At 47.9% G+C, this 28,000-nt stretch overlaps 1 protein-coding gene across 2 annotated transcripts; it reads right to left on the minus strand.

The window, feature by feature from the left end:
- On the minus strand, window positions 1–28,000 carry LYPD6 (LY6/PLAUR domain containing 6). 2 transcript variants are annotated; one of them, XM_068686997.1, is made up of 6 exons: window positions 27,370–28,000; window positions 26,709–26,933; window positions 7,366–7,545; window positions 5,982–6,080; window positions 3,474–3,604; window positions 1–2,370 (listed from the first exon to the last, which is right to left on the minus strand). In XM_068686997.1, the coding sequence occupies exons 3-6, from the start codon at window positions 7,481–7,483 to the stop codon at window positions 2,209–2,211; spliced, it is 510 nt and encodes a 169-aa protein (XP_068543098.1). In that variant the 5' UTR covers window positions 7,484–7,545; window positions 26,709–26,933; window positions 27,370–28,000; the 3' UTR covers window positions 1–2,208. The 2 variants fall into 2 exon arrangements, with proteins under 2 accessions (XP_068543098.1, XP_068543099.1); XM_068686998.1 differs by lacking the exons at window positions 26,709–26,933; window positions 27,370–28,000 and adding an exon at window positions 21,311–21,451.

Raw genomic sequence — 28,000 nt, forward strand, 5'->3', positions numbered from 1 at the left:
CAGAAGATTTAAAACATTTATTTATACAAATGTACAGCATTTACAATAGTTAAAAAAAAATTAGACCTTTAAAAAGAATCTATCTAGAGCCTGACAATAAATACGGTGCAGCTCAGCAATAAATGCTCTAAGAGACCCCCGACGGGGGGAGAGTCATGTGCAGGGTCTCAGCTTCTTCTCCATCCCCTGGACCTGCTCTTTTCAGTCCTATCATGTGCCACAGCTGAATTTGCCCCCACTTTAGCATATGAAGAAGGCCACCTTATCCTTCACTGACTGCAAAGGGAGCTGAAGTACCCAGCTTGCTCTAACACCCCTGTAGTGCTGATGTATGACCTGGATCGGTGGAGTTGCAGCCTTTGTGGGCAGGGAGCACCACCAGGTACCCCAAAATGTCTCTGGTCTGCCCGAGGACAGAATGAAGGCAGCTTTCCACCAGATGCTCTGGGTAGTAGGTGGCTACGTGCCTCTCATCACGCAGCTGGCAGTGGCAGATGTGTCACCTCCGTGGTGGCACCTCCTTGCGTGGTGGCAGTGCTCCTCCAGCTCCCTGGGAAGGAAAATGCCCCTCGTGCAGCATGGTCCACGTGGTTACAGGCAGCAGGTTTGGAGTCACCGTAGCACAGGTTAGGGTAGGTTGGGAGAGTTAGGTTACAAATCCTGCTGCTGAACAACCAGCACCTGCACAGGATGGGGCAAATACCACCCACCGCAACAGCTGAAGCACATTCCCAACTTCAGCTCCAGTTCTGCAGGATAATAGTAATTAATAAATATTTAAATCTCAGCGGGAGAACTCGTCCCCTGTGTCCTCCTCCCAAGGCACACGCAGCAAGCGGCTCTGCCAGCAGCCAGCCCCCAGCTCTGCTCCCGAGAGCTGGCACAGGAGGGCACAGCAGGGCTGATTATTTTTTTTTTCAGGGTCTCCAAGGTCAGTCTAACTGGCATAAAATAGCAGATTGCAACTACCCCCTTAACACTAGAGAGCTGTGAGCAAGTCACAGGAGCACTGAAAGGACTTCAAAATGCAAGGAATTGAGTGCCAGCAGCTAGGCTGGCCTCAAAAGATTAGTTTTATATGCAAAAGGTTAAAAAAAAAAAAAAAAAAAAAAAAAAGGAAGAACCAGTGCTCAAAGTTCAATTTTGACAATAAGTATACATGGAAATTTTAAAAATACTTATCTCGCATCAAAATGCCCAAGTTACCTTGGAGCACAACTAGCCAAAATTAGCCCAAAGAAGAATTTATGATTATGGTGGTGTTCTTTAAATAAAAAAAAATAATAATAATTGTTTAGCTTTAAAAGAAGTCCACGGACACCCTGTTTTTATAACTGACCTTGCAAAACAAAGTCGATTCTTTTTCAAAAGTGATGCAAAACATTATATATATTTATATATATATATATATATTTATGATAATTTATATACTACAGGCTTACCCACTTGCAAAACAACCTTTTTTTTTCCTGGCAATAACTGTGTTAAGTATTGTTTAAACACTTAGAGCCTACTCAACATACAAAAATAAATATTGCATACACGATGTCCAAACAAAAGCAGAAGCACAGGTCACCAACACAGAGCTGCAGCCAGTGCTATCCCACACTCTGCAGTGGCAGCGTGTCCACAAAACGAGACAAACTGTTCAGGATCCAGCCTCTCCCGCGCAGTAACCGTGTGTCCCCTTGTCCAGACTGCCCCTTGCAGCACATGGCTTGTTCCCCCTCCAAGGGGAGGAGAAGAGAGGGCAGGAGAGGAGATGGAGCCTGCAGAGGCAGAGCAGCTCTATGTGATTTACTGCCTGTTCTCAAAACGGGCTAACTGGAGCCATTGCTGCGCCAAATGATGAAACCGAGAAAGTTTCAACTGAGGAAGTGGTGACAACAGGAGGTGGCAGCGATGGAGTACTTCTAAATGAAAAATAATAATCTTGGAGAAAAGACAAACATTTAGAAAAGTGGTATGCGTCAGTCTAAGCCTTAATTCTGGACACGTTTTGCATGAGTTTCTTCAGAAAACGGTAAAGAAACGTGTTTTGTTTTGTGTTTTTTTACCCCCTTCAAATTCATCTACATACCAGGATCACCAGTTCACCGCTAACAAAAGTCAGTTTTTCAAAGACAGCTCCAGGGAGCAGATCCTGAGCACGTGTGAGGAGGCTGCATCCTCATGCTTGTGTGCCACGTGGAGCAGCACAAGGCGATGCTACGACAGGAACCCCAACAAGAGGCACGCGGCTGTCAGCGTTATGGGACAGGAAAGTCCTTTTGTGCTGCTGAGGGGGGACAGGGTCGTGAACACGGCATCCGTTGTGTTCCTCGGGAGAGGCAAATTACAGATGCTGCCTTCGCAGCAGGAAGTGCATACCTGAAAGAAAGGAGGTGTCAACTCGGTTATTTGGGAAATACCACTGCCACTGAATAAAGACAGACAGGAAATTGTGACATTTGCAAATCAGCACGGTCTCCATAATGATTTTTTTTTGTTTGTTTGTTTCTTTTAAGCCCATCGAGTTCGAGAACAATTCAACAAGCTCTTCTACCTGTGCAGGAACAATGCAGGGTGTTCTCTGCACTAGCCAGTGAAGAGCTTATTTTTCTTTTCTCCCCACTAAAATAATAATAATAATAATAATAATAATAATAATAATAATAATAATAATAATAATAATAATAATAATAATAATAATAATTAATTCCATGGGAAAAGCAATGCTGTTTTGCAGAAGCAGAGCCAGAACTCAAAGAAACGGGCAACTATTCCCATCTTCTCAGATTTTTTTGTTGTTGCCTTCACCTTTTATGCAGGCACTGGGCTGAGACGCTTCTCGTGGCAGTCCACAAGCACTGCCCGCCTGCAGCTCTGCTCCCTGGGGACAGGAAAGCCCAGCTGCAATATTTTCCTGATGGAGAACATAGATTCAGAGCAAGAAGGCCACTAACGCACTGCACCAGAGGCCGAGAGCACCAAGATGAGTACGTGAAAAGCACAGAAGGGACTGCAGAGTGCCTGAGCATCCAGAAAGCTTTTGATTTTAACCCACTGGAGAAGTTTGGGAAGGTTGAATATCGACCTTCAGAAACATCTTTTATGCATAACCGTTCTGTTCAGACACAAACCTCTGCTGCTGAGGGCTGGGGGCTTTCCCCTGACCATGTCAGGCAGAAGGCCGGGGAGGGTCACGGAGCAGAGGCTGCAGCACCACGCAGAGCACTTCCCACTTCCCGGCAGAGGGGAGCGGTTTTCTCCTCTGAGCTGCTGCCAGGACACTTATTTACAGAGATTATGCTTTTGTTCTGGGAGAGGCTATTCCTTTGTCTCCCTAACAAATGGAAATGAGCTGGAGCTCGTTAAGAACAGAAACTCCATCTCTGACGAGGCTGAGTTACCCACCCAACCAGTCGGACTCCCGACAGGGGCCAGGCAGATTCTGCCCAGCATTTATACAAGGAAAAGGCAATTCTCCTCACCTTGTATTCCTCGTGCTTTACGTATGTGCATCCAGTAGACAGACAGTCCTCCAGTGGCACACAGCGCTTGGTGACGGATACGCTTTCCCCGGTAACTTTCATCATGTGTTGGCTGAAGCAGTACCTCGTACCTAGAAAGCACAGAAAAATGCGTTTACCTGACAAATTCGAGGCTTTTGATAGTCTACATGTAAGAAGAAACAGGAAAGAAACCTTAGTATTTCAAAGAAGAGAATCTTGTTGTATTTATTACAATACATAGATGTCACTGAATGCACAATGCGAGCTCTGACCCAAACCCAAAGCACCCTGGAACTCAAAGATTTGTTCCCAACAGCAACGTGGGTCTGTAAGTTACAGACAAACTAAAGCAACACACTCGTTGGAGAATCACAGTAACAGTTCTCACTTCTCTGATGAATTCTCAGGGCCCAGATGGAACAAATAAAGCTTCTAGCAACCTGTAAGTCTTTCAAGGTGGTTTCTTTCTTGTTTCCAAGCATGTCTAGGTTAACAGATACCATGTATTTTAGCAAATATAGTGAAACCATCTTGGAGATGTGTCTGTTCCCCTGCACAATGCCTAACCCACAGGTACTGCTCTGGGGTTGGGGACAGAGGGGGACCCCATGGGACCAACTCCTGTACATTTTTATTACCTAAAAGAACAGAAATTCAGAGCAATTCAACCAAGATATTACAGCATGAAAGGTGGTGCTCTTAAGCACCGTAGTACTGCAGGCAGCTTGCTCTAAAAAGGTGAGTCAGGTCCCAGACAGCCAGGCTAAATTTAAGCAAGCCAGCAGGGCTGGGATGTGCCCAGCGAGAGAAGTTTGCCCTTTCTGCTTTGAGCTGGGTACAGAAACACCAGACCTGGTACTGCACGTGGCCCACAGCAGCACGTTGGCTTGTGGGAGCCAGCTTCCCAAACTGCCACCTCTGACAGCATTTTTGGCTGCTGCGTTCGGTGGCTGGAGCATCAGCACCGCTGCAGGGGTGATCGCCCATTGCACAAGTTGCTGGCCCACCTGCAGGATGTCCAAAGATAGAGGACTGGGAGCACTAAGTGCAGTATTCCCATACAAATCAGATCACTAACAGTTTCTGCTTGAGCTGAAGCTCATAAATGCCAGCAAACAAGGCTAATGCACAGCAGGAGGCCTGTCTTCTAGGAAGTGCTTCTCCCAGTCTCTGCTCAGTACAGGGATTCCTGCTTTAACTTTCCAGTGTAATAAATTTTTGTCCTACCTAAAATGTGGTACCCCTCATGTCCTACACGTGGTTTCAGGAGATAAGCAGCCCTCTGACCTGGAGCCCACAGGTAGCCCCAGGTTCGCAGCTCGCCCGTTCCCATCCCTAACATCCCTCAGCAAAGCAGGGTGTTCCCCTCCCCTGACAGCTATTAAGCACGAACTTCTCTTTCCAGATTAACAGTTTTTGGTCAAGTCAGTTCTGCTGGTTATTGCTAAACGCAGGCCTCGGAGTCACGCCTGTCTCCTTACACAAGCTACAGGCTTGTGTGCGGGTAACATCGTCATTAATCACCCCAAATACCACCTACTGTTGTCAAAACAGGGAGTGTCCGGGAATATTGGTCTCATCTGGTGCCAACCAGCCCGATCGTTTTATTATTGTTGATGTTGTACCAATTTGAGCTCTTTAAGCAAATAAATTCTCAAGCAGATAAAGCTCTCTGACACAGGCTGCAAACACAGCTGGTTAGTCTGGAATTCAAGCTACTGTCTTTTTCCTTTCCAAGATAAATATTGTTTGTGAGGACACTCGTAATATCCCCCAAGAGACCAGAGAGGTGCCAGATAGAGGCAGAGCAGTGGTGCTGAGCCTGGAGAAGGCACCAGCAGAGGGGTGACCCAGGCAGCATCCCGCTGCCATGGGGACAGCTGTGTCCCCAGCACGGTTCCCATGTCCTTGGTTGTGAAAGGGCTCTCTCAGGGGCTGGGAAAAACCTTAATGTCTCCTGAGGGTCTCAGCAAGGTGAGGGAGCTTGCTGATACCTGGTTGTTGGATACAGGCACCCAACGCCTTGAGACGTCCTCGCCTTCAGAGTGATGGGAGTTAATAACCCAAAACACTGCAAAGATCTCGATGACAACCAAAAAGAGGCGGTTTCAGCTACCCTGAGGTGTGTCAGTGAGGTGGGGCCTGGTGCCATAAGGGAGGGAACTGAACAAAGCAGTTCCCATACACACACCAGTAAAAGAAATACAACCCTTAAACAAACGTCAGCCTGATTCAATGTGTAACCGAGCTGGAGGAGGACGGGGGGTGGATGAAAGTCCTAAACTTCACCCACTGCAACGGGACAGAAAAGCTTAAGGGATTATTTATATCACTTACACGTCTTTCACCTAGAGGAGGCTCACAAACAGGAGCAGCGACCGCCGGCGTTGCAGTATGCAGAGGGAAGAACAGCTCAGCGCTGTCCCCGCGGCCGGGGCATCGAGCAGGTGGTGCAAGGTAGGGTAACACCAGCGTGTGGCTGCTTACCTCTTGGACAATAGACATCCGGAGCCCAGCGGTTGCATTCATAATTATCTGCTGCCTTTTCGCAGGTGAAGCATTTAAATCCGTGAGGAAATGGCGTGGCTGAAAGGAATAAAGTATATTCAGTGAAAATGACCCAATTAATCCGGTTCTGCTTTTCAAAGGCACAGGACAACATTCCTTCTTTTCGGATAAATCTTACTACCAATATAGCTGTCAACTTCACCAGGAGCTGGTCCTGATTTGTAAGAGCCCTGCCACCACCAGCAGCATCAGGAGGGCACGTACGCCTGCAATAAGGACTCTGTTCGGCCGTGTTTACCCAGGAAAAATGCCTACTACCCACTTCAAAGGGTACTAATGAGAGCAAGGAGTGTTTGTTCTCTTGGTTTCAGAGCTCTCATCCAGTACTGTTACTCTACCAGTGCTGATAACGTGGTATCAGATGGATTAAACGCTCCTGGACACTGTCCCACCGAGGAAATGAATGACCACTTTTGAAGGCAGGCTGATGTCCCCAAAGGGAAAAAATATCAATCTGCTGAACCTTCAGTCATTAACAGTAGCCTCCATCCTTGATTATCGCACCTAACGAAGAGCCCAGCTTCTTAAGCGGTCTCCTGGCAGGGTTTCTGTAGCACATTCAATACGTCTTCAAGACGCTGCCACCATCTCAGAAGCCAAATGGGGACTGGGTCACATTTATCTTCACGAGGCGAAGCAAGCTGAGCCTCTGAAGCCTCGTGAGCCACATCTCACTCCTCCTCACTGCCTTCCCTTGCCCACCCCTGGAGCACAGTGGTGTTGGCCGGACCCCGTTTGGGTACCAGAGGTGTCCTTTGTCATGCAGAAGGACTCACTAATTGTCAGCTGTCCTTTCCCCAGTCTCCTCAGGTGGGTTGCTGCTGCCCTAAAGGAATAGCCCAGGGTGGAACAAGGCTACAGCACTGATTAAACTCACGCGTCTCACCCTGGACAGTTAGCAGGTCATGGTTATGGGCGTAACTGTATAAGCATTTCATTTTGCCTGTGTAGAGTATAAAATTCCCAGCCAAATTCTGAAAGGACAAGTTTTCTCTGGGAACAGATGGCAGGCACAGCTCTGCTAGCACTCTCGTGGAATTAAATCGAAGCTTGTACGTGAACAAACCAACTATTAAAAGGACAGTCCATGGAAGACCTGAGGATGCCTAACACTGCTGTATCACTATTTCAGGCAGTCACGGAAATAAAGTTGTGAACAGTTTGTGCCACAGTTGCTCATGGCCACATTTGACTCTTGCTCACAACTATCGATGTGCCGGGTGGCTGAGGTGGCCAGAAACCCTTGAAGCAAAAAAAAACACAGCAAACCAGGAGCCCTTGGGAAGCAAAGGTCCGTGCTTACTGGAGGGGTGGAGGTAGACGATGTCCTTCACCGTGAAGTCCCGGGGCTGTGCGGCCCTCAGCCAGCCGGCCACGAGGCCGAGCAGCAGGACGCGGGCCAGCCTGGGCTGCGAGGCCATCGCCCGCCGAGGCCGTGCTCATGCGGTGGCCCTGGGAGTGCGGCAGCGGGCAGAAAGCTCACCTAGGGACAGCAAAACACAAAAGTGAGGAGATGGCGTGGACAGAGCAACCCCACCGTGCCAAAAACAGGCTGCTCCCACCAGCCCCCGGCCTGCAAGAGAGGCTCAGGAGCCACCTGGACGTGGTCCTGCTGTAGGTTGCCCTGCTCGAGCAGGATGGATGGGCCCACTGGTTGGCCTGATGGATCCAGTGGTGCCTTCAGCCTCAACCATCCTGCGATTACCTCGGCTCCTCTTCAGGACATGGCCCTGCCCAGCCCTCTCCTCACCAGGGGAAGCTGTGAAGGGCAGGCCTTCAGTGAGCCCAGGGGACATTATTTATGTACTAATTATTTAATGTTATTGCATAAATCAAACATTTTTGGGGGGAGAGGAGATTCAGTGGCCATGAAACCTCCCACTGCTGCCTCCAGGCCTTTGCCTGGTGGTGAAGGATTTGCTCCTCGCTCGAGGCCCGTGTGGGACCAGCAGCACAATGGCTACTGGGGGCCTGTCGTTGGGTTTGGCTCCCCTCTGCAAACAGCCCCGTTATTAAAACACCATGAAATCCATAAAAATACTGACGGAAGCAGATAGCACTTAGTGCGGTGCGTTAACTGCTGTTGTTTTAACCTTTCAGAGGAGGAAATGCCCGTTTCCATCGGGTCTACTCCACAGATGTGCATCAGCCGGGGGAAAATGAAATCCTGATTAGAAACAGAAAGGAAATATAACGAGCCTCTCCCAGCCACATGAAAGCAAAGAGAACGAGGACGGGTGGCTGCCTGTGTGGTCTCAGAAAGAGCCCCAGCAAAGCCAGCCGGAGCTCACCCCAGCAGGGCAGGGGGCTACCTGCCTGCATTTAGGGCTAGTTGTGTTTCTGAGCTCCTCGTGCCCAAATACACCCTGACCTGGAGCTAAATCACCACATGTCCTGATGGCTCTGAGCCGAAAGCAACGGGAGGAGATGGAGCATCAAGTGCACAAGCAATGGCATCAAGTGGGTGTGCTCCACTCTGCCTGGTTTTGCTTTCGGGGCACATATCTACGTGTAATACAAGTCACACACCACATAGCGCAAGCAAACGAGATGTGTTTAGGCTCCGTAGCTGAGTCCTCTCACATATAATACAAAAAACAATTTATTTGGTTTCCCCAGCATGGTCACAAAAGGTGTCTGTACCCATAGCACTGCTCAAAGTCTGCCAGCTGAGGACACCAGTTGTCCCTCCATCACACGAGCTCCTTATTTTCTGGCACCAGCTGCTTATTCAGCCAAATTTCCACGTAGCTGTTGGAACTTGCCTAGCTGTCAGAACCAGGGGACAAGTGGTTGTTAGTCCTGTGTGAAAGGGAGGCAGAAATCCTCCAGCTGCACGCTAAAAATACCCCAGCCGTGCCTCTTGTAATCAAATAGCTTAATTGCCAGCACCACTTCCGAGGAGCTGCGAGAACCACAAATAAATAGAGAGAATTCATTTACCCACCTCCATTCTGCATGTTTGAAACAGATTTAATTATAGGAAAGGAATTTAAAAAAAATAAATAAATACAAAAATTCCTGAGGAGAAGAGTTGCTGAAGTTGATATTGGTTATTTAACAAAACACCTGCCACTGTTGCAGACACAGCAAGCATTTTATAGCGGGTTGTTACACAAATACACACACACATAGCGTGAACGGAGATACCCAGGCATAGATAGAAGTACCTGTTGTCAGAAATCTGAATACTCAATATTTTACCAATACTTTGGGTACGTAGACATGGATAAAAGTTCTGTCCTTTGGGCAAAATGCACATACGAATATGCTACGTCTGGCTGAGGAAATGTTTGTTGGTATTTAAGGTAATGCTGATATTTCATGGAGAGTGGAATACCAAAAAATAATTTTAAATAAAATCAGTGGATCAGTAATTACTGCTCGCACTCATTCCCTCTGTTTTTACACACACATGAATAAAAATTATCATTTTCTTTTCATTTTTAAAGGAAAGATATGAGTCATTATGGATGCAACTCTTTTACTTAAAACCTGCAAACTTTGGATCCAAACCAGTTTTCAGTTATCCTTTCTTACCCCCTCTAAACTGATATTTTCTCTAGAAAGATGGCTTCTATTTGTAAAGCCTGCGAGCCCTACGAAATTCCATATTAAGGACACGAAGACAGTTTCCCTCTCCAACAAGACCCTCTTAGTTCATGGCTTCCAGCCAAAAATCACCAAATGTTGGACAAAAATACTTTCCCAAATGGCTTTAGCTGCTGCACCAGCCATCGCTGAGCTGCCTCCTTGCTCTTCAGCACACGGTGCCACATTTTTTCTGCCGAATTAACTCCGCTCCCCTCCAGATTTAGCAGCGTGCACGCAGTGGCCTAACAGCAAATGGCGAGGCCCGGTCTGAATTTGATACCGGGCCGTGGTTAGGGGAAATAGTCGCATGGCATTTAGATCATACAGTCTGTTTACAAAAGGCCTGGGGCACTGACACAGAAGCCCCAGTTAACTCAATCTTTCCAGCTTCAGCAGCACCTTTCAGACGGAAAGGCATCCTCGGCCCGCTCCGCAGCAGGATTACTTCTTCCTGCCCTCTGCCCTGACACGCCGCTGGGGAAATTACCCGCTGGATTCCCTAAGCAGCAGCCCGATGGCCCCGTGTGTCAGGTCTCATTAGGGAGGCGGCATGTCGGCCTCGCCGGCACCTCGCCGCAGACAATGGGAGGTCCCCGGCCCCAAAACCCAGCGCCAGGCCTCCGGCTCTGGGGCAGACGCATTGTTGGAGGCCACAGCTGATTGCGAGGACGTCTTTGTCCTCACAGGTTAGATATCCAGGTAGCTAGAGGTAGATATCTCCTAACTGGCCTCCACCAGAGGCCAGGAGCAGCAAGGCACTGCTGCAGCTCCTTATAAACACCAAATCTCCCCATACAAGTACTCAGGCATGAAGGAATCCCCGATTTGTGGGCATTTCTGGGGTTTTCCTCCATGGTCAGGTCCCCCCCAGGTGGGTGTCTGCAGCATTTTTGCCTCCAGATAAATAGAAAAGCAGGAGCAAATGAAAGCTCCCTCTCGGCAGTGAGACGTGTCAGCCCCAAGGTACAAAGCCCAGTGTGCCAAAGCAGCAACATCTGTGAGAAATCACAGAAACCACACCACAAGCACCGCACGTGCAAGGGCAGCTGTGGCAACCCACACCACGCCGTGCTAGGACGATTATTTATGGGCAGTACACGAAGCCGAAGGAGCTACACGCAGGGAGATGCTGGAAGATCTGCTCCTGGGTGCAGGCAAGTAATTAATTGCTCCTCGGGCACGTTACCTGAGTGACTTTCCCAGCTCCTGCAAGAGTTATCTCTCCACTGCTCCAAAAACTAAACCCAGGCCTCTGTCCATGCAATGTTACCACTGTCCAAAGACAAACGTGAGCTGAAGCTTCAGCAGCTGTGTGGGATCCTGGGCAGCCATTCCAGAGGCTCCGCTGGCTGTGGTCTTCCCACCATGCACAAATCTGCACCAGCACCCCGGTTAAGCTTCTTTACACCTGAATTTTAGAGATTTTCTTTCCAGTTCAGCCTTGGGAATGGCTGAATCCACGCCAGCCTCCCGATGCTCCGGGATGCAGCAAGGCGCACGCAACTTCTGCCTGAAGAACCCATAGGAGCTCTTGTGAAGTGTTCACTGCCTCTCCTCCATCCCAGTAAGCAAGAGTAATTAAACAATCAAACACAATTAGTGCTCAAATTACTCCCAGAAACATGGACAATCTAATCTCCTTGCTGCTAATTACAAAGCCTGCCGTTCATTGAGCTAAAAGCCCGCGTCCTGGGGCAGTGCAGGGGGTGCAATATGTTCCCTCTCCCACCCTCTTCCCTGATGCAATCCCATCTTTAACGAGACACGGTAGCAAGACATCTTCGTTAGACGACCCTCACTGCTTCCACTTTCAGTCTGACAACAAGTCTGGCGTTTTCTTTGGACCTGTACAAACACCTGACCTAGGTGCAGCTGTTTTAATGAGCTGTAGTAAAACTTTGCTTATACTCACACATCCCCAGAGAATAGCTTGGCTTCATGTTAATGCAGAAGAAAACTGAAGTAGATACATTTTACTTGCATATTTCAGATACTCAGTATTAGGCACAGAAGGAAAAAAAAAAAAAAGAGAGATTAAAATTCAGGCAGGCCATAATCTTCATAAGAGAAAACGCAATTTATGGAAATTAAAATCTGTCAAACTGAGGAGGCGAGAAATGCAAAGTGAGACATAATTCACTCCCATTTCGCTCCGCCACATACACCACCCAGTGGCGCAGGGCCACAGCTATTTTATTTTTAATTAGATGTAATATTCAAGCCTGTGACTATCACACCAGTCCTGAATTAGAAAGACGGGCAGGGAAGATCCAATAAATCACTGTGAGATCTATGCTGCATTTTTTTGCAGGGCATGCCACAGAGGCAGGATGGGCAGCAGACCCTGAAATCAATGGATTTGGCCCAATTTGGGGTGGCCCCGCTGCTCTGTGATGGGTTACAGTGTGGGGACATCCGCTGCAGTGGTGGCAGCGAGCAGGGGCTGACCTCGACACACACGAGCCCCAGACAGCCCGGCTCCATGCAGGCGGAGAAGGAAACCATGCATGAGCACAGAAATCCTGGGATTTTCCCACTAATAATAAAGGAAAGTGAGTGAGACAAGTGAAATAACAATGGCCAATAAAGTTTACAATATTAAGGCATTTTCTGAAGCATAATGAGACACATGAGAAGACCAAAATTTCTCTTAAGTCTGCAAAACGCAAATGATAAAATTATAAGAGGGGGAACCAAACCAAAGAGGAGTGTGTATCCCACACAACAGAGCTGGTAATGATCTAATCCGCAACCCAGACGTGAAACTCTTCACTAAAACAGTTTTCCAGGTACCTGGCTAGCATATAGACACAGGAGTTTTAAAAGGATCAGCTTATCCCGCTGGGCTCTTCAGGTTACATTTTTATTAAGTCTGGGGAATCGGGACAATCTAGGGACCAGGAAAACCGTCAGCACAAGCTCAGTGTTTTTAAAAGATCAAAGGCAGGACGGCTTAGCCTGAGGCCAGTCCTGGATAAACTCACAGAGCAGTTTGTTTGTGCTCCAGCCACAGAAAATTCAGGCTGTAAAAAATTGCAAGAGAATGGCTGGGAGGATTTGGGGGAAAACAGGTCTCAAACAAGGCCGTCGGTTTCGGACGGGTGGGATTACAGATCTGGCTGCGAGAGGAGACGGTGACACGGAATAATTGGGGAGAGACCAGAGCGGAGAGCCAAGGCACCAAAACCCGATCAACAAAATGAGCTCTGCCCAATTAACCGAGCATGCTCAGGCAGAATTAAAAAAACAGCTTAGTGGCATCCCAAAATCTAATTGGGGAAAAAAAAAAAAAAAAAGAGAGATCTTCAAAGAAAAGACACTTATTTTTTTCTGCTCTCTGGCAGGGTTAGGTGCAGCAGTTTTGTACTGACAGTGCCGACAACAAGTAACAACTTTTGCTGATAAGAGCTGCCAAGGACAGGGGCATCAGTGCGGGATTAACCACTGCAGAAGACATTGCTGCTAAAGAATGAGCTGAAATGCCTGTCCGTAGTGCAACAAACTGTGCTTTAATAAAGCCATACATCAATCTGCACCATTGTGTCCTCGGTCCGCTCCTGCCCTCGCCCTCAGATCTTCAGAGCTGCGTGTGACAGCTCTTATCGCGCATCACCCCGCACATTTGACATGCTAGATTAGGCACTGAACCACAGGCTGCCCAGCATCCCCCCAACGCGAGGTCTGTAGAAGCCGGGAGAACGGCCCCAAAAAAACACCGTTGGGAAGAGAAGATGGTTTTATTACGAAATAATTGAGAAGTTGAAGCTTTCCCCCCACGGATAGCAAAGGAGAGCATCAGCCTGTTCCTGCTCCTCGTGATGGGTGAGATGTTCCCAACATACTTGCCTTGCCCATTCACACCACAGCACTGTTTTTGTTTTTTTTTTTTTGCAGACCAAGGTGCTGTTTCTGCTGCTAATGAACCCCGGGCGGTTTTCCATCAGCCCAGCCCGCGTGCAGACGGTCCCGGCGGTTCACCCAGAGTTCATGCCAGGCCCGGGTTGCCGACCCACACACAAATCCTGGCACAAAAAGGGTCAGGACGCCGTGGGGACCCGTTTCTGCTCACTTCCAAAGAGCAAGCCTGAAGCTGGGCTGCTGGTGTCGGCGGCCAGCCCTCAAGGCAACTGGAAATAATTGGAAACGGGCGATTTCCAGCGACACGCTGCCAGCACCCGCATCGGAGTTAGTAAACAACAAGCCCAGCCTCATCCATGCTTCACAGGAAGCATCCCAGCCCCGTTTTCCTTGTGATAGAAAAATAGTTCACCTTTGTGCTCGTCCCCATCACAACGAGTCAAGAGCTGGCATCCAAAACCCGGGCTGTGCATCAAAATAAACAAGATCATCCTCTTGCACTGCTCTGCTGTTAGCACTGCCGCCCCCTTTGCTCCACAGGGGCTGTAACAGGCATCATAGGAAACCTGCCTCTGCAGAAATTCCCATCATTAGTCATTACAAAACAAAATTAAACCGATTCCGTATCTTCTATCATGTGAAACTGAAATCAAAAGTACTTTTCTCATAAAGCTCTACGCAATTATTCTACTGTCATCCCAAGATATTAGAGCACTTTTTATTTGGTATAAGCATTAGAAAAGCTACGTTTCATTAAGGTTACGTAAAAGAAACCCAAATTAGAACTGACCAATTAGTGCTCTTTCAGCTGTCTGGTTAATCCACAGAGTAAACAACGTCTACCATCCAGCATCATTTATTCATTAAGGTTTTCAATAGCTTCTCCAAACAAACAAAACCCAGCGCAACCCAAAACAAACAACTCCCCCTTTGCTCCGTAAGGCTTGCAAGAGTTATTTGAATTCAATTAATTATTTGGCTCCTGTCCCCAGGGTGGGGTGGGGGACACGCCGCGTTGAATTCCTTTATTTTTCTAACTTGTGGGTGAAAACGGATGGCTGAAAAGCTTCAATCACCTTCACAAAGGGAAGCTGTAATGCCGTGTCCTTGGCTTAGCTTCAGACCTCGGTGTGCTTCCCACCTGCAGACACCGCTCCACCAAACCCCCACCTCCTCGGGAGCCCTCCTCGCTGCAGACTTCTCTGCTCCTTCTTTTCTCCCTTCATCTGCCCTGCCTAGATCCAAATATCTCATCCTCTTGGCATTACAAAGTCCAGTTTCCCAAGGCACGGCGTGTTTACGGAGTATCAGCGGTAATTCCAGCGTCTGCCAACGGAGAGATGTTATCTGCAGCATAGCTGAAGAATACCTCAAAAATCATGCTCCGACTCATCTGCCTTCAACGCTCACCTCCCGAGCATGCTCAAGCGCTTGTCGTTCCCAAAACGCGTCCCCCCCAATTTACCCACTTGCTTCACTTTCACACATGAATCATCCGGCGTTCCTGGGGCCACGATGCGCAGCTTGCATTATGTCACGGCTGACATTTTCGCTGCTGGATCGCCGTGATTTACGGGTTTTCATTAGAGTCCCTCTCAGTCCCACCCCCACCTCGTCGAGGAGCACAGGTCTGATCCGTGAGGCGCTGCTCTGGCTTTGAGGTACACAGCTCCTCGTCTACTAATTTCTCTAAAAATTGACCTTTTCTAGCAGTTGCCATCTACGAGGCTCCCAAGTCCAGAGCACATGGCCTCACGTTTAAACTCTCCCCAGTTTCTTCAACACACACATTCACAACTGCGCGATTCCATTACCTTTCCCAAAAGCCTACCAAAAATCACCTGCCGACGGTAGCCGCAGGGGTGCTGCCTGGCTCCAGCAACTGCACCTTCCTCCATCATCCTGTTCGCAGCCAAGCAGCTCCTCCAATTTCCTTATCTGCAAACGATAGCGAGATAAACTGCGGGCATAAATGTTCCTGAGCACTAAAAAATTACGTCTCCAAGTCCTCCTGAAGCCCTCAGAAGCTGCCCCAAAAGGCTGCGGGCTCCTTTGCACCCTGCAGCATCTACAGCTGGGTCCACACCGTTAGCTGAGAAGAAAGAAGACTCCAAGTCAAGCACTAGTAAGAACTGAATCTTTGAAAGACTTTACAGATGACTAAAAAATAAAGTATTTCCATCAGCCAAGAAGAATATATGATAAGCTTACTCCCCAGAGCCAGCAGAGAAGCTAGCCAGCAGATGGACTGAATGTTCAAAAATCTTGCTGGACATTAGAAAACGTTTGATGAGGGCAATTCCAAATTGCTTTCCATGGCACTATTTTAATTACCCTCTCTTTTATATGGTATTGAGACCTTGTGAAAAAATAAATCAGGCCGAGGTGCTTACAGAGAATGGTGGCCTCTCCTAGAATATCAGATCTCCAACACGGGTTACAGCATCTACGATCATCCCCACCACTCTCACCAACAGATACAAATTCTGGCACTGAAAGACTGATTGAATTTCTGTAATTTCTAGGTATGCCACAAGTCACTGGCTGTAAAACCAGCTACTAGGATATACAGAAGGGATTCTAACTAAAGAAAAATGGTGTAAGGAATTTCTATTTTCCTTTTAGGAAAACGTGCACCAGCTCTTAATAGCTCAAACTACCCAGACAAGAAGGACATTTTAAAAAACGATGATAAAAATTGAGAGTATAATACAAAGCAAGTCAACACGAGCTCCCCAACAGATTTGTCTGATTATTTTTTTTTTTTTTAATTACAGCTCAGTAAATAATATCACCGAAATCCTCTTGCTGTCATGGGAACAAATTCTGTCCTTCTTTGCATTATCGTAATTCCTAGGTACCTCCACCAGCTCCTCGGGGCTGGGGGGGATTTCAGATTACGTGACCGGAGGCCGTGCACTTGAGCACCTTCAATATTTTCATTGAATTCTTGAAATATCATCCCAGCACCCTGTCCCCTTTCCTATTTTTGCCTCTGAAAATTACCTTTGTGCAGGGAAGGACAGGAAACCGAAGGGATCTCGGTCTGCCGAGATGCGCTGGGTAAGGCGGGCAGTAACCAAGGCTGCCGGGCCAGGGCAATGGGATCTTTCTGAACACCTTATAAAGTTGTGCAGCCACGTGAGAGGCAGCAGGAATTAATTAGAAGACAGGTTTCCGTGTCCGATCAGGTGTCGCTCCTCCTGCCACTGCTTTGTTTATGAGGAAGACGGGCACCGGGGCAGACTCCTCCAGAACAACCTGGCACCTATTACTCTACGTACACTTGTAGGGGAAAAAAATGCATTGATCAAGATAAGAACGGTGCAGAAATGAAAGAAAAAAATTACTAGATAGCAGCATAGAGTCTGCTCTTCTATTTATTTCCCGTGTGTCTCTGAAGCCTTCCAGTATAACCACCAGGAAAGCAAAAAAAGCTCTCACTCCTTCACAAGGGATTTGTTTCTTCCACACTCACCCACTACAAAAACCCAAATGTTGCACACACTGCAGCCGTGGAAATCATTCACCTGGGAGAACAAAACAGTCAGTGGTTTACGTGCTTGCTTTATACTCTTTCAGCTAACGAATAAAAATAAAAATCAGGTTAAAACTAGAAGGAAAATAGCCACAAGTCCTGAAAGCTAAGGCTGCACAGGTTCTTCTGCTGGTGAAGATTTACGGTTTGGTTTAACACCCCCCAGCCTTTGGGGCCATGCCACGAGCCCTCCTGCAGCGGAGGAGGGATCCCCATCATCCTGACCCCTCGGAAATTTTTCCCTTTCTTCTGCAAACGGAAGAGCAGAAATTAAAAATGTGACAAACAGCCGCCGTTTGCTATGACAGAATGGCACAGATATTTCGGCGCTTGATTTATGATCGGAGGGGTTTGGCTTCTGAGAGAAGCTCCAAGCCATGCTGCTGTGCCAGAGATATGATGTCATGTACCTCGCTTTCTGACTCTCTGCCAAGCTGAGCAGTGGTGTTAAACGAAGCCAAAACGAGCTTCCTGCGCTGCGCTGCAAAACAAAAGAGCATTTTTACAACTTTCCCCTCGGGGTTAATAGAAATATATACGTTTAATTCAAGACGCCGCCACCATCTTATCGTATTATCAGCTTCGAGATGCACGGAACAAAACTACAGCGTGGGGTACCACATAGTGTACCTGGAGTTAAGCACGGGCAGGCACAGAGCAGGCAGCAAAGCCCGCTTCCAAATTCAGAGCACATGACACGGGGCTGGAAGGGGTAACCTAAAACCCCAGCTGGAGATGGGAGAATTATTATGGGGTTTGAATTACAAGAAATGGTTCGGGCCTTAATGCAATCCTGAGGACCGTAGGCACCCAGGGGTTTAACCACCTTAAAGAGCACGATTACGGGTCAGAATGGGAGGCAATCTGCACTTCTTACCACTCTGCTCAAGGCAGGCAGTGGCTGCGTAACCTTAAAAGCATTTTGCATGCACAAGTGCACTCCGTTATCACCTCCCTGAGCATCGCCCGTGGAGGATGCCACCCCTGGAGGCACAGGCTTGGTAAAAGCAGCATCCTTGCTCCAAAAGGTCGCCAGGCATAGGGTGGTGATGCTTGTTTTAGGCAGTCCTAGTGCTTCATGTTGAGTGTCAGAGCAGCAAAGCATTTCAGGTGATGCAGAAGGTGCTGTACCATACAGCCAAGTCTTACATCATGCGTGGTGTGCCCACGGGATGTGATTTTTCTGGTGTTTCAGAAGCAGCTGCTGCATGCACGATCACACACAGACCACAGCAATGTCCCACATTGGACAAATCCAATGAAACGGACCCAAATCCCAGGAGATGGGGAGACCGAGGACTGCCCAAAGACACTCAGACCTCCTGGAGGCTGCAGCTACAGCCTCAGCCCTGAGTAACGAACCCATTTTTATGGGCACGTTGGGGATGTGGTGCCCTGAGAAATACAAAACTGGCACAGGTCTGCAGGTACTTAGGACTGTTAAAGTCTTACTTGAAATCCTTGAGAATAATGCGAAAAACCCAACGAATGAGTGGCGATCAGACAGATCTAAGACCGCTAACTGGGGGTCCTGCCCTGCCAGATGCTGCTGACAGCTGCTGAAAGCACATGCAATCATTTCAAGACAAATCACCTTGAAAGTAATCCCCCCTCCAGAAAGCTTACGATACCCAACACATGTAAACCGTTTTCAGACATCCATGGAAAGAAGAGGATTGTGGAGATCTCAGGAAAGCAATTACGCAGTCAGGACGCTGATCAGAGAGGGAAGCAGAGTAAAGACAAAGCCTGGCCTCCTCGAGGGGAGGCACTAAAGGCAATGGCCTGGCCTCCACGACCAACAGCCAGGAGCAAGGCAGGGATGTGCTGGGGTCCCCGGGTCCGGGCAGCCTTCCTCAGCTCTGTGCAAGAGCTGTACAGATGCATTTGATCAAAGACACTTTCCCGTTCCTGATAGCAACACAGAAGAGCTGCTGCGAGACCTCAGAGCTTCTTCCCATCACATATCCTGGGATGGGACACCAGAGACAAGCCCACCACACACACGATGGTGTTGGGTCCGACCTCGAGTCAGAATCACAGCAGCTGTAGCAGCATCACTATAAGAAAGTGGTGGTTACCATCTTGGTCCTAGTTTCTGGAACCTCAATATAATTTCCATTCGCTGGCATCACAGCCAGAGCCTTGCACATTTATTTTGACTGCCAAACACCCTCACAGTACAAGAATTAAAAGAACAAAAGGTGCCAGGCTCACAGCACTGCACACCTTGCCTGGCAAGCAATTTGGTGCAGGGTCCAAAGCACCAAGACCGGTCCTAATCGCCTCGAGCTCATTAATTTACAAAGCTTTGGGCCAACTCTAGCGGCTGGCAGATGATCAAGCTCTTAGTTGATGTGATCCAAACTAATCCACTAAAAGGCATTTAAAAGCTAGCCAGAAAATAAGCATTTTTATATCCTCAGAAGTGCTAAAAAGTTTTAACGGCACCAGACAGTCAAGGTGAGGGAAACAAATTTGTTATTTAACTTTTCATTCGTTTGACAGCTTCATACAAAGGGATTTCCCACCTCCAGTCCCACCAGCAGGCAGTGCACCGAGCCACCCCAGGGTCACCCGGCATTTCTGCACCTATTTTGCACTGGAGACAGGCAGAGGAGCAGCCTGATGCAAGAGCAAGGAGGGAAAAGATTCAATTACAAACCACGGGAAGACCCAAACCACAGGAGAACAGGTCTCACCAGGCATGGGGCTCACGGTCTGCTCGAGGCAACGCACGCTGCCGGCTGTTTTGCTGTCAAACTGGCTCATGCTGAAATATTTTTATTTCATCAGCTCCAGAGAGCCAGAGGTCTACTGTCCTTGTAAGCCAAACACCAAACTACACACAGCATCATTCCCAGCTGAAGTGTTTTAGTGTAGATAAAAGTCTCCCGTGGTTAAGGGGGTAGAAATCTGATGGTTTAGCAGTGCTCAGAGCTGCCTCACCTGAAATGTGCTCGATAAAGCGGAAAAACAACGAGAAAGATCTAGGACTGAAGCATACTGACATACAAAAACTACAGATATTTAAAACCCCTTTTTATCTGGGAATGAGTTAAGATTAAGAAAATTACAGGAAGGATTTTTAAGATGTTTTAAAGACACAAACCTCTGTACTCTGTCACATGCTGAAGCACCGTACAGTTTGGAGCAAGCAAGCTAAACTCTTGTTGAGAAGAACAATATAAAGCAACAAAAACTTTCACACTTACATAGCAGCTTGCCAAGCACTTATAAAACAACTCCTAAATCTTTCCAGTCTTTAAAGACCAACTAACAGATCCACTTCCATACACTCATCATTTAGCGGAGGAAGTAAAAGGCGAGGGACAAGGACACTTGATCATCTTCTGCGCTGGCGGTAATCCTTAGAGCTTTTCCCTCCACCACAAAATGCTGTTTCTAGCTGACTGCCTCGGATGCTCTCCCTCCGAAATGCAGCAGCATCAATTCCCCAGCTGGACGTGCCTGGAAGCCGCGTGGAGCTGCCCCAGTGACAGCCGCTGTTGCTGCCCCGCACTCACCTGGCCAAGGGAAGCATCCTCGGGGGCTTGAGGGCGTCTGGAGAGATATTAGCTCCTGGTGTCTGCAGGCTGGCATCTGTTTCCTCTGCAGTTTAGCCCCAAATGTTTGTCTGGAAAGAATGCTCTTAAACCAGCAGGGATTTCTGCGAAATCCAGCCCCCTACTTGGTTAGCTTTAGACTCTCTTAACCCGAGAATCCTAGGAAAAGAAACTTCCCCAGCTGAAAGCTCAAGGTTAGGAGAGTTTGAGAATGCTTTTAACATCTCTTTCTCATCAGCCTACACAAAAACAAAGCTCTTGGTAGATGTAGAAAAACAAAGTACATTAAATATTTAAAGGAGTTTAAATTATCTTTGACACTTGCAATACCACAATAGCAGCATTAGCCAAACTGGGCGTGAAAACCCACTGGCACCCATATCAAAACCACCTTTGCATGAAGGTTTGCCTTGTTTATGAGAAGTCAGACAGCCTGTTTTATTTATTTATCACTTAGACCTACAGAAGTGCCATAAACCCCTTCCGACAGCACTCAGGCAAACACCACCAAAGGTGGGTATTTGTACAGCGCATACGGCTCCAGCCCAAACCAGCTGCATTTGCACTTCAGAGCTATCAGGCCGATTATCCTGCCCAAACACACTTGGCTGATCAATTCCAACAAAGTGAGCACTGCTGTAGCTTTCCCAAAAGAAGCCCAAACACCCTACATCTCACCCCTGACCACTCACCGACACATCACAGCATCTCAGCTGCTTCTCCTTATCACATCCAAACGAAGCCACGTAGTCTCCAGGAAGGAGGATCACAGCCGAAAAGGTTCGAGTTATTTGGGGTACTGAGACCAAGCTGCTGCTCCTTGGGATTTTGCAACCAAGCTGCTGGAAGCCAACGAGACCGTATGACTTTAGCAACAGATGCGCGCACCAACTACATCTTAAGAGGCTGAAATTTTATAAAGAACTCCCATTATTTGAGAGACAAGAGCCATTGTTTCCGCTCGCATCAGCGCTATTTTGGGAAACGGGCTGTACGAGCAATTGCCCGAATCAGCTTAAAAACAAGACTGTTCAGAAATAACATCTGAGGAGTACCACAGCTGAATCTACATCGTTTGCTTCAAAAATCATACATGCCAATGCAGAGCAACACACAGATGAAAATGTGGAACTGGCAGACATGAAGAAAAGCAGCTGTTCAAGTGAAGAACATTTTGGGTTGGTTTCCCTTCTCCTCCCCACCATACCTATTTTCAGACACCTTTATGGCACGCCTTCACCTCAGCTCCCACAGCAGAACTGCAGACACAAGCTATTTGGGTAAAAACAGACATCCCACAACCCTACCGCCGATGCAACTCCCAAAATGAGCGTCTCCGGTGTCTCCCTCCACAGCCAGGCAGAAAAGCACTGCCTTCAGCAGCAGCAGCAAGCCGAACACCGTGGCATTGAGGGACGAGGAGCAGCAGCCAGCCCTGGCCACGCTTCAGTGCGAGTCCTGGAAAGCAGCACGGAGCCGCCCCGGGAAGCGGTTTCATCTGAAAGGCTCTGCACGAGCAGCGGGACAATGACCCCGAAAGGGAGCCGGGGCTGGAGCTAGCAATTTCCTACTACTGAAGGGGGAAAATACACAAACCGCTGCTGTGCTAGCGTTTGAAAGTTCCTGCAATAAATCAGAGGCTAATGACCAAACTCAGGCATGCAAGTTTAATTTTTTTTCTTTCTTATTAGGAATTTTTATAAGGTCTTTGGGCACTTAATAGCCATATCTAATAAGCTCTAAATTAGGCAAGGTCATGGGTATGCAGCCTTCAGCATTTCTGGGTATAAAACACCAGCAAAATACCAGGTTTAGATGACTTCCAGTCTTCCAGAATATTTTCTTCACTGCACCATAAACCGATTTCTAAACCCCAGCAGTGCGGTTCATTAACCTGTTGCACAGCGCAGACCTTAGGAAGGAAACGCCCCTGTCGGTACAAACCCAAGTAATTCTGTAACGTGCCTAATGCTGAAATATTTACAGTAATGTTTTTTACAGTAATGTTTTGCTGGCCAAATACCTCCGCTACACAGGGAGTCAGCTGGCAGGCAGGCAGTCAGCTACCTACAAGCCACAATTTGTCTGCACGACAGCTAATGAGATGAAAGTAGGTAGACACAAAAGCAGGACGTTTGCTGATATAAAGGAACTGCTGACAGAGTTTGATGACAGAAATTTATGTAATTCTGGTAAAGAAAGGCAGTTGTATAGAAAAAGAACTAGAGGCCAAACAACCCCCCCAAATCTGAATATAATTGATTATATTCATATATAAAGAGGAAAAAAGAGGCAATAAAACTTTTATTTATATTTGACTCTATTCCTCTCATCCCATTCTATCTAGTGCAATCCCTGATTAATATAAAAACCAGGCAAAGCACCAAGGCAAGCCCTTGCCACAGCTCACTCAGAAATACACGCTGGTGGAGGAGCAAGCAGGACAGTTCACATCTTCATTCAAAGTACATCCCAGTATTTAACTCCCATGATGAATTTTCCACGTATTACAGCCAGCTAAATGCCTGGCACAAGGCGCAGCTCCTGCTGCGTGCACCTGCAGTATCCCTTCCAACAGAGAGAGCCTCCCACAGCAGCCTCGGCTCTGCGGCGATCCAAATAAATAGCAGCGCTGTGGACCACGACCAGATCACACCCTGCTGCACTGAGGAAGAATATTAACCATGGGTCACGTAGGCATGAAGCTGCACAGCGTCCAAACGGCAGCACCATTTACAAGGAACTTCTCTCTTTTTAACACACGCCAGGCAATTAGTCATGATTTTATTTGGTACATGTTTGTCAGCAGTATTTCAGAAGTTAACAGTGATATACGGTCCATGATGAAGCTGTTCCTCCTCTATGCACACATCTCACAGTTCCACGCCAGCGTTATAAGAGCTGTGCTAGAGACAACGAAGCACTGCATAGGTACAGGAGAACAAATACTGGCACTTACGGAAAGCGGTGTTCATCGCTGGAGCATATGGTGACTGCGGGATAAGAGCCACGCTCTTCTGTGAGTAGGTCAACCCCACAACAAAGAACATGGGAAATTCAACGGGGGGGGAAGAACAGCACAGAAGAACCGATACAACCATTCTAATACTCAGCAAAAAGGGAAAACTGAAGGATTTTTAGCTCTTTAAGAGAAAGAAGGCTTTCCAACCATCAAGCAGCCTTGTCATTCAAACTAACCTACCTGCCCAAAGAAATAATCGAATCCAAAATAAAGAAAACGATGAAATAAGCATGGAATATATTAGTGTTCACGTCATTCTTTTCTAATTATATCACAAGAAGGTATTGTCTCATGTAGAAATCTACCTACAGTGCCAAAGAAGGAACAGCAATTCTACCTTACCACCTACTTTGCGCTATTCTCACTTAGTAAATAGCTCCTTACAAAAGGAAGATGCCTATCAGCAATCCAGATACGCCACATTTTATCCAGCCACCCTAGGATTAAAATAAGCGTTTGGTTTCAAGGAAAATGAGCTCATTTTCACTAAATACGTCTTGCTGGGTTTTATCGAACTGACCGATCAGGCGTATCGATGCACACTCCACTCTCTCCTGCACAGTTCACCATTGCCCGAGCTCTGCCGTTGGCTCGGTTGACCTCTGTGAGCTGCTCTGCCTTTTCCATCACATCAATTTGACAGACGCTAGATGCGATGTGGGGGCCAGGAAAAGGGGTGGGTGGGTGGGTTACAGTTTACCAAGGCCAGGTTCATCAAAAAATGTCTTGAAGGAAGTACAGTGAGTATGTTAATGCACTTTAAACCGCCTGCTAGCCTTGCTGACCCGTTTCTAACAGCAGTGGGAATCTTGGACAAATCTAGAAATTCAGACTTGGGTTTCCACTTGAAAACCCCAACCCTACTCATGAGCAGGGACTGAAAACAAACAAGAAGAACTGTTTCTAAACTACATGGTAACTTCTTTGCCTTTTACTCCAGAGAGTCCAAGGAAATCAGGCTCAAGATCAAACGTGCGAATGGCAGATAATTAAACAAGCGGATCGCTGACGCATAAATAAAGTTTTAGATTTACAGCAAACAAGTCCTCTTCTGTATCCCAACCAGGCCGATGTTTCAGAGCTTTTTATGTCGGCATTGGCCTAAAAAAAACAGTGGAAACTTGAGGGGTCGGGTTCCCTCCCCGCTGGCACATCCCTGCCCCACAGACCAGAGGAGAAGGCCGGCTGAGGGCCTGTCCTCGGTGTCTGCGTAATGAACCGGCGGCGGGTTGGGAATCACTCTGAGCAGCACTAATGAGCCAAAAGGCTGTTATTCCTGCAGTGATCACCCACCCACGATTACCCCGCTTTATTTTTTACTTCATTCGGCAGCGATGCAAAGGCAGATCCAGTGAGGAAACCCCCTCGCGAGGCCTCTGTGGCGACACAAGGAGGGTGCGAGTTCATGGCTTCCTGAGGCAGAAACACCCACGTTTTCACTTCTGCTGCCCTCCCTGAGTGCCTGTGCCCGTTATGTGGTGGATAGCACTGCTGTGCTGTCACCCAGAAGGCCAAACACCAACATGGGAAACCCTTGTGGCCCCAAAGCCCTAGGAGCAGAGCAGCAGGCAGGGCCCGTCCAGCCTCCCGACACCACAGCGGCCGTGGCCTCTGCCACGACACAGGGCTCCTGTGGTGAGAGAAGTGAAAAACTCCACAACAATCCTGCTGAAAGTACATTGGTGGGGATTTCTGCCCAGTTCGTACCGAGACCTTTATTATTTGCCATTAATTTCCACAGAAAGAGCTCTCTGAGGTGACATAATCATTTTTTGCGAGAATATATCTATTGAGCCAGCTCTGCTGATCTGGAAGATCAGTCTACGATAACAACCTGTTCCTTACAACAAATAGCAATCTTGTCCTGGCCTTACAACCAATCTTGCATAGGCAAAAATGACAAAGCACAGCACCCCTGCGTGCCTTGGGCATCCAGTGCTGCAAAATCAACAAATACACACCTAAAAACATACCAGGCAGGATGGATATTCCTGCAGGTACTGCCACTATTTGTGCAGGATTTTATCTCTATCAGTACCCATTACTAAGGGAGAGTTTCCAGGACGTAAAAGAAATCACACAGCTGTGTGAAAGAACAATATTCATTATATTGTGTTATTATATAGGCAAGTGATGTACTTTTCACTATTGAATGCAACCGTCATTAAGAAGCTGTCAATATCATCTCCAAATAAAGCATATTTTAGCAGAAAAGAGAGCATGCCTTGGCTACAACTGGAAACACAATTATTTCTCTAAAAACCTAATTTTTTTACATAGTGATATGGTGTTCTTTTGCTTTTAATAGCAGTAAAGAATAGGAATTTCTTCTGCATCAGCAACGCAGCTCTCTTTTGCAGAATCATACCATATATAATTATTACATTTGCTTTTACTTCAAAAACAATTTGTGAAGAACCACAATTTCACGGACACTCAGAAATCACAGCCCCACCTCGTAACGCCTGCCACATCCAAAATACCCGCGCTGGGGAGCAGGGCAGTCCATGCCAGACACGTAACTGTGCATCCACGCGCTCCATCACCCAACCAGCACCAAATGGCACAAAGCACCCAGACAAAGCGCCCCTGGATTTGGGCACACACGTCTCCTGGGTTCAGTTCTCAGCATCATGGAGCTGAGCCCTGCAGGCTGGCACATCCACGCTGCAGAGAAGCCTCTGAGGGCAGTGTAAAGCTGCTGCAGCCCCATGGGATGGGGCTGTGCTGCCAGCCTCACTCCGCAGCCTGCTCCTCAGCACCAGGGTCCACCCGTGGAGGTGGAAACTTCTACTCGGTTGTAGCAAAACCCTGTGCGTGGGCAGGAGGGGCTCGCCCCACTGCTCCACCTTTAGTGGAGCTGCTAGTAAGTAACCCGAATTTAAATAGTCTGGCTGGTGTTTGTTATGCACACGGTGCTGAAAACATTTACATTTAAATTAAAACACATTTTTTCTAAGCGTAGGTCAACCGAACCAACTTCTACGCTTAAGAGATCGCTCTTTCACTATAATTAAAAAGAAAAAAAAAGGGTTAGAAAAAGCAGATTACAACAAAAAGAGACGTACCTTTGCACCATGTGTTTTCAGCCCCACGGGTCAGGGGGCTCCCATCGCACCCTCAGCACAGTGGGGACCCCGGGGACATCCTCCCGGTGCTCTCCGCCGGCCGGTTCCTAGCTCCCCGCACTGGGAGCTCTGGTTGTGCGCTCCACAAGTGCCCCGGCTCCGTCCTGCGGCAGCCAGGCTGCTCCGTCATGGAGCAAACGTGCCCGCTGCACGTCTGGCCGCTGCCTGGCAGAGGGGGAAGATTAGGATCTTAGCAGGGCAGAGATTGTGCTGAGCCCGAGGTTCCTTTCAGGCGTCGTTAGAAATGAGATGCAAAACTATTTCAAGCGCACGTATACGTATGCACATGTATAAATCAACCGATCGTTTCGCTGCTCTGCTCCCTCGCACAAGCCTCCCTTGCTTTACGAGGAAGATCTGCAGATGGCAAAGTGTAAATTCAAAGGCAGGAGCAGAGCCCCGTGGTCGCGCGAACGCAAGCAGGAGACAGCCCTGAGCGCACACGCAGACGAGTCGCTGCACAGGGGGGTTACAGAGAGGCAAGCAGAGAGGCTCCCCCCTCCCCAGCTCCCCGCAGGTCTGGGAGAGCAGCCAAAAGGGAGAGGAATGGCATCCCACCCTGCTTGGGCACCACAGAGCCTCCCAAAATGTGATTCCTTACCCTGCTGCTTCTCCTCTCCTCCAAGGGGCCGATGCCAGCGCTCAGGAGGGTCAATGGCGAATGATTTCTAACTATCTGCTCCAGATGGGAGTGTCCTTCCAGCGATGAATCACGCCGTTTTATCCCAGCATAATGTTACAGAACGCTTTACTCAAGCAAAATTCCCTATACGAGGCTGCAGGTTTTCATCTCTTGCCAATTTCGAGTGGGTTTTGTTATCATTAGAAGAATGCAATTACGTGCATCTCGCTGTATTCCAGCCTGTTTCTCAACAGACTGAGCACAAATACCTGCAGATATTTAGAGACGCATGACATCACGTTTTCACGCAGTTAAGTGGCTTTTAGATAACAAGCAGTGCCCCGTCCTTGAGAGCACGAAGATTAGATAAAATATCGAGCGAGAGCCGTGGCTACCAGCCGCCTGCTCGTACATCCCAGCGTAAAGTTTAACAGGGCAGCTTAATTTATTTCGGTGCATTAATTAGTCACGCAGAAAGTATTCAAAACAGACTTAGGAGACAATTCATCAAGAAAGCATGAGTATTAAATCAGCGTTGGCCGCCGGCTGGAGGCTGCTCGTGAAGGCAGGGAGGCTCCTGCTGATGCTCCCGTCCCCGATCCCCATCTCC

The sequence above is a fragment of the Anas acuta genome, chromosome 6, assembly GCF_963932015.1.
Source record: "Anas acuta chromosome 6, bAnaAcu1.1, whole genome shotgun sequence".
Lineage (NCBI taxonomy): Eukaryota > Metazoa > Chordata > Aves > Anseriformes > Anatidae > Anas > Anas acuta.

What these genes read in the sequence shown, in the direction of transcription:
- LYPD6 (XM_068686997.1), bottom strand. Translation starts at nt 7,483, where the DNA reads ATGGCCTCGCAGCCCAGGCTGGCCCGCGTCCTGCTGCTCGGCCTCGTG. An exon ending in GGATGTCTATTGTCCAAGAG is followed by an intron (nt 3,605 to 5,981) that starts GTAAGCAGCCAC and finishes TGTGCTTTCTAG; the next exon opens with GTACGAGGTACTGCTTCAGC. An exon ending in TAAAGCACGAGGAATACAAG is followed by an intron (nt 2,371 to 3,473) that starts GTGAGGAGAATT and finishes CCTTTCTTTCAG; the next exon opens with GTATGCACTTCCTGCTGCGA.